At 42.8% G+C, this 17,104-nt stretch overlaps 3 protein-coding genes across 3 annotated transcripts; all 3 read right to left on the bottom strand.

Moving 5' to 3' along the window:
* Nucleotides 1-98: 98 nt before the first annotated feature.
* On the bottom strand, nt 99-1,690 carry LOC137781000 (complexin-3-like). The gene is made up of 3 exons (XM_068569473.1): nt 1,442-1,690; nt 908-991; nt 99-390 (listed from the first exon to the last, which is right to left on the bottom strand). The coding sequence occupies exons 1-3, from the start codon at nt 1,688-1,690 to the stop codon at nt 178-180; spliced, it is 546 nt and encodes a 181-aa protein (XP_068425574.1). The 3' UTR covers nt 99-177.
* Nucleotides 1,691-3,991: 2,301 nt separating this feature from the next.
* Nucleotides 3,992-10,231, bottom strand: clk2b (CDC-like kinase 2b). The gene is made up of 11 exons (XM_068569201.1): nt 9,781-10,231; nt 9,006-9,096; nt 8,875-8,941; nt 8,674-8,790; nt 8,155-8,321; nt 7,693-7,787; nt 6,899-7,028; nt 6,735-6,817; nt 6,570-6,649; nt 6,393-6,483; nt 3,992-6,315 (listed from the first exon to the last, which is right to left on the bottom strand). The coding sequence occupies exons 1-11, from the start codon at nt 9,844-9,846 to the stop codon at nt 6,133-6,135; spliced, it is 1,170 nt and encodes a 389-aa protein (XP_068425302.1). The 5' UTR covers nt 9,847-10,231; the 3' UTR covers nt 3,992-6,132.
* Nucleotides 10,232-10,798: 567 nt separating this feature from the next.
* On the bottom strand, nt 10,799-16,834 carry LOC137781144 (meiotic recombination protein REC8 homolog). Its single transcript, XM_068569727.1, has 17 exons — nt 16,779-16,834; nt 15,660-15,728; nt 15,429-15,571; nt 14,867-14,942; nt 14,645-14,765; nt 14,467-14,539; nt 13,587-13,654; nt 13,422-13,502; nt 13,225-13,331; nt 12,966-13,143; nt 12,513-12,705; nt 12,208-12,407; nt 12,041-12,083; nt 11,687-11,771; nt 11,484-11,573; nt 11,242-11,351; nt 10,799-10,895 (listed from the first exon to the last, which is right to left on the bottom strand). The coding sequence occupies exons 1-17, from the start codon at nt 16,832-16,834 to the stop codon at nt 10,804-10,806; spliced, it is 1,785 nt and encodes a 594-aa protein (XP_068425828.1). The 3' UTR covers nt 10,799-10,803.
* Between the last annotated feature and the right edge of the window lie 270 nt (nt 16,835-17,104).

Here is a 17,104-nt window from a genome sequence, read left to right as displayed (position 1 = left end):
AAGCTTTTGAACGACATGTCTATGGGACAGAAGTTTATAAGCAAGATGGTGAAGCCCAGTTTGTGTGTGAGACGCCATCATGTATGAGGGTCCCTTGCTGTTGCCCTGCACTGAACTAACACATCGAGAAGGCGGTATGCAGATCATCCTCTTGATCACGTATTGATCACATATTGATCACATGACATTACAAGTTGCTGATGCAGGAGTGGTCTTGCTGTGTCTCCTTCCTTTGAGCTCCACTGTGCCAAAGTTGAGGCCTTGGAAGGCGCTCAGCAGGTTAAAGCCGTCGTCCTTAGTTTGGGTTTTAGGATGAATGATCTTTGACAGCTTGTGGGGGAGCGACACTTTTCCTCCAACAGATTTCAGATGGTTTGTGTCTTTGCGGCTCTAATCATGGATAAAAAAACAGAAGAAGAACATAACTTTATGTCCTGAATTATCTCTGTATTTGTCTGCACCCCTCTTGTCCATGCTACACCAACAGGCAGCATTGATAACAAATAGAAAAGCACCTGATAAGTGATGGCCATTTGATCATCAAAATTTGATAAAGTATGATAAACATATGGTGCATATACACTGATATGTCCCCTTTAAAATATGTTCTGGAACAAATTTGATGAAGCTTGGATGTTTAGGGGAAGAAAACAATTGAATAGTCAGTGTATGTGAAAAATGGACACGTTATATTTATATATACAGTACATGTGGAAAGTTTGTATAAGTGCTTTGTAAATATATATCACACATGACGTTATTTCTTCCCCAAAAACTTCTTTGTCCCTGACCCAAGCTCAAATTACCCCAAAGTCTCCTAATGAGACGTACCGCTGACTAAACAAACTAAATTAAAACATACATTATTAATGTTTTTTCTCATTCTATTAGAAACATGAGCACCGACCTTAGGCAGATGATATTTTCTCCTGAAGTGAGCTCTCATAGTTGCTCTCTCTGCATTCTTCTGAGCATTCATTGCTTCCCGTAGCTTTCTGTAAACACAGCAGACTAAAACACAAATACACCTGACATATTGCAGAGAGAATTTAATTAAAGCATCTCTGTCAGAGCAGTCATTCAGGTTTGTGACTCAGAATTAATTCAATTTGCATCTCTCGTCAAAGCAAATACAAGCAGCTGCAGATCATTATGAAACATTATGAAAATCATATTTAAAAGTCTTAAAAACAATATGAATATAAAGCATGTGCTGGTTTTGTTTCTATAAAGTCTGTAAATGTTCACCCTCTGTATATATGTGTGTTCACTATCTAAGTACATTTACTCAAGTACTCTATTTCCATATCATGCTACTTTACACTTTTATACTTCGACTATATTTAAAAAAAATACTTTTACTTGTAATTAAGTATTTTTACAACGCGATCTTGTCACTTTTACTTGAGTGAAGGAAGGATGTGTTTGTAAAGTTGTCCACTTGCCTCTCCTTCTCCAGGTCCACCTGGTACGAGCAGATGATTGATGGGTCTTTTGGGTGTGATGTTCGAAGAGGAGGGGTCCTCCCCGCCCGCTTGCTTCCTCCTCTTCCTCCTCTTCCTCTCCGACCTCTGCCCCTCTTGTTATTGTATTTGGCAAACAATTTCCTCTCCTTCACCCCTGACACCCAGCTTCTCAACTTCTTGATTGGCGTCTTCAGAAACCTTTTCCTTCTCACAAAAGACTCCATGAAGCCCTGGGGCTTTCAGGATGGGAGGGAATGCCCCTACTTCTTAACCAGGTGTTGGGTGAATATATAAAAGTGTTCTCCTTCGTTCATGATGTGTTGCTCTGACAGGAAACACTCAGGACACACTCACACAATCTCAGGTCCTGTCATGTCCTATAACTCAGATTTAGACCTGCCAAGGACAAGGACACAAGGCTCAGACACACAGACCTAGTTAACTCTTCCACAATGTTACAAACACAGATGCAGTGTTCGTCATCGAGGGGAAAAGACAATATACAAGAGAAAGATGAAACCACATGGGCACAAAAGGTCAGACTCAACCACAATGTACAGATTATTGTTCAAGCCGTTTATCCCTATTAATCTACACACAACATTAATATGTATCATGTTTGTCCAGTCCAGTTTTCTTACCCATGCAGGTGTAACAGTAGGCCAAAGGCTCTCAGCCGAAAATCCTGATAAAGCTCCAGATGGCTTCCACCACAACCAGACAATCCCCGAAAGCTTCTGAACAAATCTGAGAGAACAAGAACAAACAACAGAAGACTCTCCACGAAATGTTGTTCCTATGCTCCTTGACCCTCACAGGAGAAAATGAGTGTTTGTTGGTCCAGGTTTCTGCCTATTCTTCTTCTGCTTCTGTCCTCCAGACTCACTACCTTCTTCAACAGCCCCCACTCTCCCATACAGATACTTAAAGGACTTAATGAGGGGAATCTCGTTAGCCGTGGCAGGTAATGAACCCGATGACTCACGTGTTTGTGATGAAGATTTAGAGACATAAGCTGATGTCATGTTGAGTGACATTGGTGTGGTTGGATGTCAATTGTGCTCTGACGACGCTACATTTAGTTGTTGTTGAGGAGCAGTTGGAAGGTGACAAAAGGAGTCAAAGTCAGCCAACCAGAAAGCCATTCAATCCACACAATTATCAAGATATAACACCTTTTCAGTTCCTTCCAAAAACAGTGTCAGTATTTAGCTCTCTGGATATCCAGAAGTGAAGAGATGACGCGATGAGCGATGAACACAGATTTGGAGAGAGGAAATTAAACAAAGAGACACCTGCATGGAGAGAGTCTGGCCTGAGACAGCAGCATCTCTGAGTCATAGAGATAAGATGATTATTCACAAGCTGCCCAAACTATGAAAGAGGAAGTGACAGAGTGAGATCATCCCTCTAAACATATAACACACACACACACACATATATATATATATATATATATATATATATATATATATATATATATATATATATATATATATATATATATATATATACATATATATATACATATATATATATACACATACATATATATATACATATATATATACACATATATATCTATATATATCTATATATATATATACACATATATATCTATATATATCTATATATATATATATATATATATATATATATATATATATATATATATATATATATATATATATATAAAAGTCCATTACGCATACGAGGAATTTGGCTCGGTAAATGGTTTACTTGAAGCTGAGTGCTGCATTGGGAAAGTTAAAGTGTTACTCATGTGCGTTCCTGAATTTCCTCTTTGCACATGTTCTGTGTTAAAATGTCTTTGAACGTCTCCCCTCGCTGAGTTTTGTGCTATATGGCCTACTCTAATGTCCTGTTCGGTGCTCCCATAGCCTCTAAACTCTTCACCTAGCCCACTTAATAATGTCCTTCGATCCCTTGTTTCCCTCCTTTTCTTCTCCCTCTGCCGCCAGACCACTTTGGCTTCTGACAGGTGCGGCCACTTTAATGCCTTAACGAGATCACCAGGACAAGCCACTCCTCCTTCAAGCTCATGTTCAGTGACAGATCTGGGATCACGTCCACACTTTGTAAAATCCAGAATATAATGGTGGATTGTGTGTGCGTGTGTGCGTGTGTGCGTGTGTGCGTGTGTGCGTGTATGTGTGTGTGTGTGTGTGAACCAGAGCTTCCATGAAAGCCCAGTAAAAAGAGCCACGTAATCAACATGTGACAGCCCATAACTGACACCATACAGAGATAGATATACATCTCATCATTAGAATATACCTAAATATGTAAAAACATTTGAGTTGATCCAATTTCACCATCAGGGGATTCACTCCTACGCGATGTGAGCGTAGCGTTTCTAAATGCATCTTTCTTTTAATGGCTCTCAGCCATCACTATTTTGAGGGGAATTAAAAAGGGACGACTCAAAAGAGCTGGAGACAGACACCGGCAGCCTGCAAGAGAAAAACAGCAATACAGACAAAATTGAGACTTTCTTTATTTTATCCAATACATTACAAGTCATATCTTTTGTATAATTGCGGATCATATTATTTAATATTATTGCCGACTGATACCACAGCTGAGAAATATTATAATACAACCATGTATCATTCTCACATTTCATTCTACACAAAATATCATGTCATTTGCATTTGAAGATAAGAAAATAGGAGTAAATCTGGAAAAATAACTCTTCATTTTTGTCTTTTGGATTTCAGGTCTACTGCAGAAAATGGTAGCTAAACTAGGAGACACAACTTGTCACAGGCACGTTTCCGTGCCGTTGGCGTGCGTCGCTGTAGGGCGTCTCAGCCTTCAGCCTCAGCCTCAACGTCTGAACAACTAATTTCACCAGACTCTCACTCATACTTCAGTTGTCCTTCTCTCAAATCCCAAGATTTAAACAAAATACAAGTATTTTCAGCATTCTAAGTATACATGTGCATATATTATACATATTAAATGCAACATATTTGTTAAAAATCTAACTTCTGCATTAAACACAAAGACGTCAATTTACTTTCTTTCAGCAAATCTCCATTCACACATAAAGATCTGTGATGCTTCTGGCTATTGACAGCCTAAATGTACGTTTAGTATCGCCAAGGAAGAAGATCACACACACAAACTTATATATACCCTCATTATACACACAACCTCCCACACAAACACACTTCAAAAAATAAGGTCTCATTCAGTCAAACACACATATGTCGATAATAAGCAGGCTGAAAATTGAAATTGGCAAGCGCACACCCTCGCTCAGCCTTGTGACCGTGCTCTCTGCTGCGCTGCACTCAATCACGACGCCAGAGGAGGTTTGTGGGTGTGAGACATGGATGAGTAGCTGAAAAACTGAATTTATTTAACGACTGAAGAAGTTATTCAATACCAAATTTATTTTAAAAAATACACATAATGTTATAAAGTGACAGAGCGTAACATATATACATTTAAAAGTTGTATATAAGCTTTTGTAGCTCAATTTTAGAGGTACAGTTACATCTTTTCACATTTTGAAGCTGACTTGATGTACTTGCATGTGTCAGACAACAGCCAGTGGTTCTGCAGGTTTAAGCCCATTTCATTTAAAATTCGATCAGCGGACTTTTAAAAACTTTCAGTGAAAGTCAAGGATTGCAAACTACAAGCTAAAGTTTCAGCATCATTTTCAGCTGCAGCGGGCAGCTGACTGATCAGCACCAAGTGACAGACAAAGGTGAACATCGTGGAGAATATTTGGCATCCAAGGAAACAGACAGAAACACAAGCGAAGGATAATTCTGTTCTGTGTCTGCTGGCTGTGTAAACAGGCAACTGTTAAAACATTTACTATAACAACTCAAAGATTATATATCAGAATTGTGTTCACAGGTCAACGTGTCCTCATGCAATATGAGCCTTCAAAGGGTTACAACTTATTTTTACCTGCACTTTCCTACGCAAGTTACGTGATGAATAAATAAACGTTAACTTCCTGGTTTATCATTACGTGGATTACATACAAATTGAGTCTGGGGGATATCTAGGGATTACAGCATGGTATTTTTCAACAGTATAACTTCGAACACTGCATGAGAACAGTGTGTTTATAAAAGCTGCTGTATACTGTGAATACAATTGCCTTGACTTGCCTCACGTTAATTATGTAGATACATGTTTTCTTTCCCATTCATAACTCAATCAGCTGACTGAGGGCGCCACCAATCATCTGGATGGAGTCAAACTCTGCCGCTCTGAGTTGTTATTTCAGTGGAAGATTTGACTCGACCCACCTCTACTTCACCTCAAGTTTCATGTGAACCACCTGCTTAAGGTGTCCTTCCACTGAGCTCGTTAAAGATCTTGCTCCAGATTACATCCGTCCAAATCATTACCTTTTGTTCGTCACCTTTTCACCATCACCCGAATCCTGCGGGGTAATATTCCTGTGGGGCTCACGGCATGACGACCCCTTAAAATCGGTCTACTTGCCAAAGACTCTTCCCATTATAACAAACAATGAAATGTATAACTTATTCATCCCTTCTTCCAATCAGTCTCTCCTGATTGAAATGTAAAGTATATGTTTTGCAGTTGAGAAAATAATACTTGCAAATACATTGGTACGGTCCGCATGGGGGTCAAGTGTCTATTCAGGGACTCATCTGCTCATGTCACAGCTGTTCCTCCAGACTTGACTCCTTCCTGGATGATGAAGAGGCAGGAAGAAGGGATCACACAAGGCAGAGGAAAGAGCGATGCGTGTTGAGGGCTCGTACTCCAGCATCCTCTCCAAGAGGTGAAACAACTGGTGGTGTTCGGTTCCATGTGACAACAAGAACTTCTGGAGAGACAAAACCCAGAGAGTAACATGTTGTTAATGTGGCTCATGATTTAAAGGTCGCACCCGCCGCAGCTCACCCTTAATGGTTTGCACTTGGCTTTCACGTAGCGTCCGGCCTTGGAGCACTCATTCCAGTTGAGACGCCCCCGGTGGAAATACTTCTGCTTTCTGTGAAGAATAAAATGTCGTTTTGTCAGATAACATTTGTTTCCATGTGTGTTTTGTATAACCGTGTACGGGAGGGAGTCTGTTACCTGCTTCTTTGAATCATTCTCTGAGGAACCGGCCCTTGTATGCTCTCCATCATAGCAAGATGCTCCTTATTGTCATGGGTCTAAAAGTGAAGGTCATGTCAACAAGATCACAATCATACTACTTTCAGCATGCTCTAATTTGTCCAATACAATCCCACATGTGACCTGGTACAGTGTGAAGCCTTCGTAGTATTCAAACAGGATGCAGCCGATACTCCACACGTCACATGGCTGACTCCAACCCAACTCTGCAGGGGAGAAGAGAGGGACAAAACCTTCAACACAACTGAATAGGACTGACAGCTCCTGGTCCCTCCCCGGTCTCTTACCCAGGATGACCTCTGGAGCTCGGTAGTGACGTGTAGAGATGACGGCCGAGTGGTGTTCGTGGTCAAAGGTGGCGCTGCCAAAGTCAACAAGCCGCACTGCGGTGTCATTTATTCGCCGCTCATTGCACTTCTAAAAGAAGACAGAAAGTAAACATGTAAGTAAGAAAGCTGGTCAGCAAAAATCCCCCTTTGCAAAGAAAAACTGTGCAAATGCAACAATCCTAAAGGAACAGTTTTAACGAAGAGATTGGTGAGAAATAATCAAAAGAACCAGAGTTCAGTCCGCTGAACACAAATACACAAGCACACAAAAACACTACAGATGTTCTGTCGCTAGCTGTATTAAAGCTAACTGTCTGTACAGTTGTACCTCTATCAGAGTTTTCAAAATTGTAATAGCAGTTGGAAAAGAAAGTACAATGACAAAGACTACTTACGACACAGAAAATATGTGCATTTGTAATTCAAATATGTCTGGCTAACCTGGGGGTTGGATTAAACGCTTTGTTATTGTCTCACGGCTCATATCTCATGCCATGTCTGCCTTAAACAAAGAATTACAAGCACAAAACAACATCTCATTAAAGATGCCACACATTGTCCCGCTCAGGTCAGCAAACATAACCTGTTCCTGAACACGTGGATGGTTCACAGGTTCTGCTGAGCAACATTTGCATCCGAATGAGCAACGACAAAATTCCCAGGTTGCTCTGCTGTCATTAATGCCTGTTTATTTAACATCCTGTCGTTCTTTCACCCCCAAAGGTCCCAGCCTCCGGCCTGCAGTTATTTACCTTTTCAGCGTTGTATATGAGGGAGTAGTCAGAGTTGACAAAGAGGATGTTCTCGGGCTTCAGGTCAGTGTGAGTCAGCTTGTTGTCATGGAGAACTGCAGTGGAGACAGAGGGAGGAGGGGAAGTGGATTGAGATGTATCAGGAGAGAGCCAACGCCCTCGTCTGGTCCAGTTCTTTGTTGGTTTCACAGTCAGACAGTGATAGATTTGTACGGGGAAAAGAAATGCTGGGGGATCAGAAATGTGCCATGGGCGTGTTTATCTTTCACGTTAATCAGCATGGGGAAGCAGGAACACCTCTCTCATCTCCAGGTAACAGTTGCCCTCTAAATATCTACCTGGCTTGTTTGCTCCTGCATGAGACAGCTGGTATAAACCACTTAATGTCATCGCTTACATTGTTCCTAAAGTACAAGAGAAAAAGCAGAGAAGTACAGTTGGTGCGATGCATGTTGGACTCACAGTTGACAGCGTGGCAGATCTGGTGGGCCATGTGTCGGATCTGGATAATGGGATAAGGCAGGAAGTTGTTTGCTTTCAAGAAGTCAAAGGTGCTGAGAGACAGCAGCTCAAAACAGATGCACATGTGGCCATAGTAGTTAAACCAGTCCAGCATCTGCACACAGTGGCTGATGGGAAAAGAAGATGGTGGTAACTGTTTAGTACGGCATCGCAACTCAGTTCAGGTGCAAAGAAAGGAAGAAGAAACAAGCAACAGACACAATACAAAATTGCACGTTAGAAAACATAGAGAAATAAATGTACAGTTCAAACAAGAGCAGTAAGAGTACGGTTTAGAAAAGCAGGTCAGTGTGAACCTGTGGCAGGAGACCAAGGAGAGTTAAAGGGTTCGATTGCAGGAGGAAGGAAGCTGCTTTTAAACTGTGTCGTGTCGGTTGAGATGGACCTAGAGTGCCTTCAAACACGCAGAGATGAAATGTATCAGACATAGAAAAAGAGTCAAAATGGCAAACAACTCACTGTCTGTTATCTGGATCTCTCATACTGATCTTCTCCAAAACATTGATTTCCAGTTTGGCCGCTTCTCTGTATTTCTCCAAGTTCTTAATGATCTTCAGAGCAATTGGATTTCCTCCTCTGTGCGGTAAAACACGGTCGTTAAAAGCACTAAACACACGTTGCATTTTGGTCCAACTGTCATTATTCGGTGTAGCAAAGCACCTGCTGTGGTCCGAGCATTGCACCACTTTCCCAAAGGTCCCCTCACCGAGAGTGTTGACTATCTCATCTGGAAGAGAATTTAAGATTAACTCAAAAGCTGGAGTGTGCCAACACTTACAACTGATACCTACATCTGTCTTCCAGGACGTCCCCACTTTTGTAGATCAGGTGGCCGTTCTCAGTGTCTCTCTCATTATCGCCTGCAGCCTCGCTGCTGCTTCGCTGGAAGCAAAGGCACATTTATGACAGGTGGAGCAAAAGAAGAGGAATCCGGGTCGGATCGACCGGCCTCTGAGCCTTTTTTCCCCACGATCCCACTAAAGGCGAAGACGATGTGAGTGACATCTGACCTACGGGTCTTAAAGGGCAAAGGTCATCCGGTGGATTACACTGATGCATTCAAACTTCCATGCAGACAAAAGCACACATAGCGAAACAAATCCGTATTAAAAGGAGCTTAATTTTGACAAATTTCTCCAAAATTGCGGACTCTGAATGCAGTCGCGATAAAAGAAAAAAAAATCCTCCAGAATGTAATCTTTTGCATTGAGATTGATCCTGACGACCCAAGTTTGCTCTAAAGGAGGTTAATAAGAAATGTCAAATGACTTCTGGCCTCTTTGGAGGCGCTGAGGCTCTATTTCCATCGGCATTCTGAGACTGTTATTAATATCAGAAGCCCAGCATGTGCTGAGGGGACACTTACAGCAGGGCATGGGCCACAAAGTAGACCGTACACAAACGCATGTAAACACACACATACTGCACATGATTTGTGGAGCGTAATTATGAATTAAACCACATAGTGCGAATGATTTCAGGCCAAATGTCCACCATGATGCAGAGCTGACTCTTAGATAGAAGCTCGAAGAAAGAAAAGCAACACAGAAAAAAGGAGATACTCACAGAGAGGCAGAGGCAAATACAGTCCAGAAAACCTTTATATAAAGAGCACAATTCTGTCTTTCCCATTATGAAGAAGGACAGCGCTGCTCGGAGATGAGAAGAGCTTTAGTGGAAGAGGATGGAGGGAAGTAGTCAGGTGAAGGAGAGAGGCAGGTGAAGCAAAAGCAGGAAAAGCAGTCGCCCAGGCGTCCTGGAGAGAAAAAGTGCAAAAGGACGGGACGATACAATACTAAAGCAACGGCACAGAGAAGAACTGCAGGACGGTGAGTTGTGACAAAGTAAAATACAGCTCGCGATGTTGTCAGCGGAAACCAGAAGTGAAGGTGAGAAACTAAACCGACAGAAGAAAAAATAGCTTCAGCGGAATAAAGAAAAGTGAAAATCAAACAGAATCGAAGAAAAGAAGGCCGAAGACAAAAACAGAAAGCGACAGACAGAAATGAGACGAAGAGACAGGAGGAGGAGGAGGAGGAGGACAGATAGAGAGGGTGAGAAAGAGAGAGCTGAGACTGATGCTAATTATAAACTTTGGTCACAACCCCCTGAGAAAGTCTTCAGAGGAGAATCAAGATGTGGTCAGGGGGAGGAGGGATCCAGTTTCACTTATCTTACTTACTCTCCTCCTTGCACCTCCTTAACCTCTGCAACATGTTTTTCCACACCTGTCCTGCTCTGCATGCTTCACACATGCCGTTCAATAGACAGCACATTCCCACTTTCAACAAATGACTGACACAGCTCTTATTAAGATTTTATTTTGGAGTTCATATGAAGCGGCAGGTAAAGTTTTTTTAAAAACTAAAATCATTTCAAATATGTCAACAAGACACACGTACAACAAATCTCATGAAGCGATTTGTAACCAACATATTTGACTCATTGTTTGAATCACGATTTTTTTTTTTCTGAAGAAGTAAACAGTAGGAAACAGACAAATGAACTTCTATCAGACTGAACAATTATTTGATGAATTTGTTTCAGGGGGTTTTGAGGACTCGAGTGGCCAAGTGCGCCTCACAAAGACTACACCTCTTGGTAGTCGGCTCCAAAGAATATCACGATGTCCCCATAAGGCTCGTGCTGCTCCGCACACGCCTTCCTGGCAGATAGAGTCTCTGCAGACGAGACACAAACACACAGTGCAAAACATCCACTTACTGGAAATAAAAAGTGTTTTGACAAAAAGATGAATGGAGGAACAATTAGGCTATTAGCGTGTGAATTCTCTTCTGCAGGATGTTAACTGGAACTAAAAGTGGTTGAATGATTTTTCTATGAACTATTGTACGTGACGTCAGTGTGTTATTGGTCCCTCAGTACCTCCACCTCATGATTACAGCTTCCACTCCAGACACAATTTGGTATTTTCATCTCTCACAGAATCACTGACTGCAGAGTTTCCTCCACTGTCGATGCTGTAACATTAACACAATGTCAACACAACTGAAACTGAGTCCTTACCCAGGAGCCTCTGAAAAGTGTTGCTGACAGCTCTGCGGTCGGTGTTTGGCGGCAGAAGAGACTGAAACAATACAGGTGTCTCTCCCTGCTCGGGCAAATCCAGCAGCAGCCTTCAACACACAAGAAAACACAAGCACGTGGTTGTATTCTTGTCTCCAAACCCATCAGCTGCGACGCCTGGGGAAACCCAACCGCTCAAAGTTTTCACAGGTTAGTTACGGCGTTGCGTTCCCTGTCATTACCCCGAAGACTCGGCTGCAGCCGTCTCCAGCAACTCGTCCATCACCTCGGGGATGTCCTGCAGTGCAGAGACAGACTTGGAGACGGTGGACCTGCCAACACACATCTGCACATAAGCACGCCTGCACTCATCTGTTTTTGGGTTTCTCTTTATTTTGTTGTTGTTAAAGCTTTAAATGTTCTCGGTTTTTTTAAAGCTACGTACACTTCTTTCTCAGATTCATGCATGGGAGAGATCTCTCGAGTCACATCCCTTTGGTCGGAGCGCTCCAGCAGCAGTGAGCCAGTCTCTGGACAAACACACACACACACACACACGTGTGAGGGCGTTGCATTGGCTTGTATCCGTTCCCTGGAGGCCTGCCCTAACCCTCAACCATAAGTGATACATGCCTAACCCCGACCTCTGACCTCAGCTTCACCTCAGTCCAGACATGAAAGCACTTTAGCTCGTGCTGAATGCATCCACAGAACAACTTCACCCCCAGTTAACCAAGAACTCTCTGACCCCGGTCAACTGGTTTGGATTCAGTCTCCTCCACATCGTCTCATGGTGTACCTGAAACATCGAACGCCTCTGGTTCTGCCACACCTCTGCGGACCTGCACTCGCGCACAGACACACCATGACACACACAGACCACCCCAGTCAGTCATTCATGTTGGGACATTTTCCTTCTTCTTCCAGCACAAAAAAAAAGCAAAACAAATAAACGTCCCTCCACACCTCCTCTCTGTCGATTGCCTCGGCCGCCTCAACCGCCTCAACCGCCTCAACCGCCTCAACCGCCTCAACCGCCTCGGCCTCTCTTTCCTTTTCAGAATCGGTGGACTCGAGCCCTCTCTCCTGGGCCAGCAGGTCCGAGCCTGAGACGGGCATGATGGTCGCAGCTCGTCTCCATAGAAGCAGCACTGCTTCAGGCAACGCTGCAGGGGAATTTTTTTTTTTTTTTTTTTAAATAAAACCGAATTTAGAGTGCAACACGAGGCTGTTGTTTAAATGAAAGTGTTTTTCACAGGTGTGCTACTCACGGGTGCAGGGATTGTTGAGCAGCTCCGCAGCAGAGGGCAACCTGTGGCTGGACGCCGGTGGGTGAAGCGCTGGTCTGGTCTGAGTCAGAGGGTCAGCGACCTGATTCCGCTGCTCCTGCTGGTCGATCTGCGTCTGCGAGTCGAAAAAGATCAGCTGCCTCTTCCTCGTCGTCACCGTTGGAAAAGGCTCGTCCTGGGCATGGGAGGAGTGTGGGAAGTAAGTTTACAAGAACGTTTCTCCAGCTGTCAAGTGTTAATAAAAACTACCTTCGGGTTACATTCCCATAGACAGCCCATAGACCACAATATAATAAATAACACTTATTACGTTCAAGCGCAGGCTTCCTGGACTTTATTAATAATTTATTAACATTTAAAACCGCGGACTGAACGTGGAAGTGCTGGCCATTCATCAATCTGAATTTGACCTTAAAAGCATCGGTGTGCTCGCACCTCAGACTGTCGGGTTGGTGGTTCCCGCTCCTCCGCTGCAGATGGCGGCGATGGGATAACGGGCTCAGAGACGGGGGTGAGCTGGTCCGGCGGGGGTCCGGGCTTCTCCACGGACAGGTCTGGCTCTTCCTGTGCCAACAGCACGGCGTCCTCACTGGAAAACGTGGTGCGCTGTGGTCTGACACATGGAGATAACCCCGTCAATGTGCGCGAGTGTGGATCTGTGTGTGTTTGTGATGATGTCATCTGGATCATTTACTCAATTGGTGATGCTGGGAGCACGTTTGTTCTCTCTTTCTCCAGATTTCTTTCCATCTCCCTCTCTCGCTCTCCCAGTGTCACTTCTTCTCTCTGCACCTCAAAATCCTCTGTTTGAAAAGATTAAAGACAGACAGAGACGATACATTATTTTCACTCTTGTTTATTAAGAGAAAAGAGCTCCTAGTTTTACCACACACCTTCTGGAAAGTGATCCATTTGGGCCAGGAGCAAGTCAATAGTATCTCGATCCTGATCCACGAGTTCCTCACCCTCAAACTAGCAATGAGGAGAGGAAAGAGAAGGGATGAAGGCAAGTGAAGACCAATAGGATACACAAAAGTCTTCTTCTGACAGTCGTACCTCTGCAACCGGGATAATGACGGGCTCCGTCTCTCTCAGAGTAATGCTGTCTTGAGATGCAGTTATGTCTGAGGGGAAAACACGGGTGAATTTAATGAAGAAAATCCCATTATTTCAACAGCTACACACAACTAATCAAGCTGCAATTAAAGTGCTCTGTTCTGCAGAGTGAAATGCAGCTCCATGACACTTCCTGTCAGCGCGGCATCCTCCTCTGCCAATTAGGAGGATGTTGTTGAAGGCAGTGTGCCCTGCCCTGCCCCGACCTGACCTACAGTATCTCTCTGATCTGTGCTGCTCTGGATTTCCGCCTGGGTTGGCACTGAGCTCTGTCTATTCCTGTGACCCGTTGGTATTTCTGTGCATATTGCTCCATGCAATCTGACATATTGTACAATTCTGGACACAATTTTGCATGTCTCTCCGGAAAGCTGCACAGCTGACATTTAATTCATGCTGATAGTCAAAGAATCAGGACAGGTCTTGTGTATTCCCTTTCAATAGAAAGCAATAAGAAGATCCTTTCTTATCGGGCTGCCGATGAAGTATTTATCTAAATTTGGTCGAGTGCCGGTTTAAATGTGCTATTACTCTTGTATTGTGTTGTGTTGTCAGTTCAAAATAGCGCCAGTTCATTAGGGAAACCGTGCTGGTTCCAACCAGCTCTGTGTCATCGCCATGTGTGCAGGCGAACAGTGTCTGGCTCCTCCCACGTTTCCAGCGCTGTGAGCTCCTTACTCATTTTGATGACGGTTGTTTGCTGAAGGAAACCAAACACCGTTCATCTGCACGCATTGCCTGCACACATTGGACCTGCAGTGACCCAGTGCCCTGAAGAGATCATTATTTCATGTCATTGCAGCACATCAAGTCAGCCTACCTCTCTCCAGCGCAGCAGTGGTTGGAGTTGGTCTCGTTTCAGGAGATACTTCTCTCAGACGCTCCGCACCCATCTGAAAGACAGACGAGTACACTCATTGTATCAGTGCAAATATTTACTTTCAGTTCCGAGTGTTTGCGACGTGTTAAATCTTCTTCCTTATCTGGTATTTGGGTACCTGTATCAGTGTATTTGGACTGGGTATGGGCTCTTGCATGTACATCACTCCGAATAAAGGGTCAGGAGCTCCTTCTGCCTCCTCCAGGTGAGACAGGGCATCAAGGAAGTCCACAGATTGTCTGAGAGTCGACATAAGGCCCAGCAGAAAAAAAAACAACAGGAGTTTATTTGTGTTTATGAGTCCAGACAACTTCCTGAGATGTTGAGCACCTGTTCTCACCTGCTGTGCCCGTCCATATCAATTTTCTGGGACGTTTGCTGTTTCATCAGCTGGCCCACAATGTTATGAAGTTCCTCTGGAAGGAGAACAAGTCTCGTTACTTATTAATGTGTTTTCACCCTTATTGTTCCAGATTTTCAGCCTGTGTCGTCTGACGCCGGTTTCAGACAGTGCTGCAACAATTAAATTAGTAGAATGGAGAACTTATTTGCGAATTAGGCATTACATGTTGCACATCAATAATTTTCAACGTTGAAAAACCTGTTGAAAAATTGTTTATTTCCAACAACTGGAAAGATGTCCGTCAGTGTATTCTATATGAGTCCTGCACTTTACAAAGAGCTTAGGGGCATAAGGGAGAATGAGCTGCCGGTCACAGTTGATGAAGAAGAGTGGAAAGACATCTGGAGACATGCCAACTCCATTTAAGTCTGCCGTTGTACCAAAGCAATACAGTTTGAATGCCTTACACAGAATTTTCTTTGCATCATCTACAACCAATAAATGTATCGTCGAAACCAGCGCACATCATTTTCCTCCAGTCAGTTTGACGACTTCTTACCCAGGAAAAGAGCACACTGTCGGTGGAAGACGAGGACGACGCCATACTGGAGTTGCGATGAGAGGTAGAGGGAGAAGCGAGGGCGTGGCAGACCAGGCCGAGGTGGTGAGACCTGCTCCAGCAAGTAGTCCATGATGTCATCGCTGTATGTACATGAGCGTTATTGTAACTGGACGGATTCACAGTTCAGACGATTCTAAATACGTGACTGTGACTAAAATAACTTCTTACCAGGTTCTTATGATGTTGACTTTTAGGAAATCCCGGCGAGGAACTCGGATTCCTTTTGTAGCAACCAGCCTGAATTGGACACGGACACATTTTATATAATATAATTGTATGTTTATTGTAAGAACTGTGACTGAGGTTCACCATTGTACAGGATAGTACCATAGATCATTTTGCAGGCTAACATGTGCTACAAATTCTTTGATGACATCTTTCTTATGACAGCATGCAGCGTGCAAACTCTTTGCTGCCTTTTATACTTGAATCCTGAAATATGTCTGCATCCTAATCCTTGATCCGTCTGCACTGGCAGAACTGTACTTAACATTATAACGTCAATAAAGCAAATTTGAAAAAATAAAAATAAAGTGTTTTAATTTCAGCAATAATTGTGACTGCAAGCCTACATGTGGTATATTTTCCTCGTGATGATACCTTTGACCCTGACCTCTTCTTCAAAGCTGCTGCCTTAAAAGAGAACTTCAAAGCGGAGACTTGTTGTTTTGGTTGCTGTCTGTTGCTCGATGATTGTTTTCTTTGCCACAGGTGCAGCTGCTGCTTTCTGGGCTTCTTCTTTTTTTTTTAAACTACATGTGAACGTGTGTGCTCCAATACTATATGTATTGTATATGATGGAGAATCTAAGTTTTAAAATTGGATATTTTGAAATAGAGAGAAAAAAAAGAGCGTTGGTTGTTCACGCAGCGGAATTCTTCATTTCCAAAAAAAAAAATCTTGAGAGTTTAGTGTAACGACAGACCTAAAAAATATGCATTTAAATCCGCCTACCTTCATTAATAAGTTGTGTAATTTGGGATTTACTCGACAAGATTAAATAAATATTGGGGCATCAGCTTCAATTTAAGTGAGCTTCATTTAATATTTTAAGTGTTTGATGATTTTCTGTGATGTAAGTCTTAAAAAAAGTAAAAAGCAGTGTTGAAGTCGAGTCTCTAAAACCTGATAATAAAGTAGAAAAACAGTTTATAAAGAGATTCTCCATTAATAACGGGCATATAATACATCTCATGCCCGGTGACGAAATTGACCCACGTGTCCATTAAAACTCCACTAGCTTAACTGACATTGATTTTAAATGGTCACGATATTATTTTTACTCACCAGATTGTAGAGAAACATCCTGTGTGTCGCTGCAAAACTGTTGGATAGTAAAACATTTTAGAAAATCTTTGAAAAAAATCGAAAAAGTAACTGATAAATTGCAGGTATGAATCTACTCCAGAGCAGGGATTCAGTGGCGAGAGCAGAGGATTGTTTGTCGGCTTATTTAATGTTATTTTAGACAAGCCGATTGGTCAGTCAACCGAGAGCCAATGAACAGACATCCAAGCGGATAGAAGAAAAGATGTATTACATTGTATGACACCAAATTACAACATGATCTGGTAGCAGATGCTTTAGTTAAGATGGAGTAAAATACTTGTGCA

This window comes from Clinocottus analis, unplaced genomic scaffold, assembly GCF_023055335.1.
Source record: "Clinocottus analis isolate CAN_PGR_092001 unplaced genomic scaffold, fCliAna1.0.p SCAF_9, whole genome shotgun sequence".
Lineage (NCBI taxonomy): Eukaryota > Metazoa > Chordata > Actinopteri > Perciformes > Cottidae > Clinocottus > Clinocottus analis.
The sequence above is the reverse complement of the archived record's forward strand: the minus strand, read 5'-3'. Positions and strand labels throughout refer to the sequence as shown.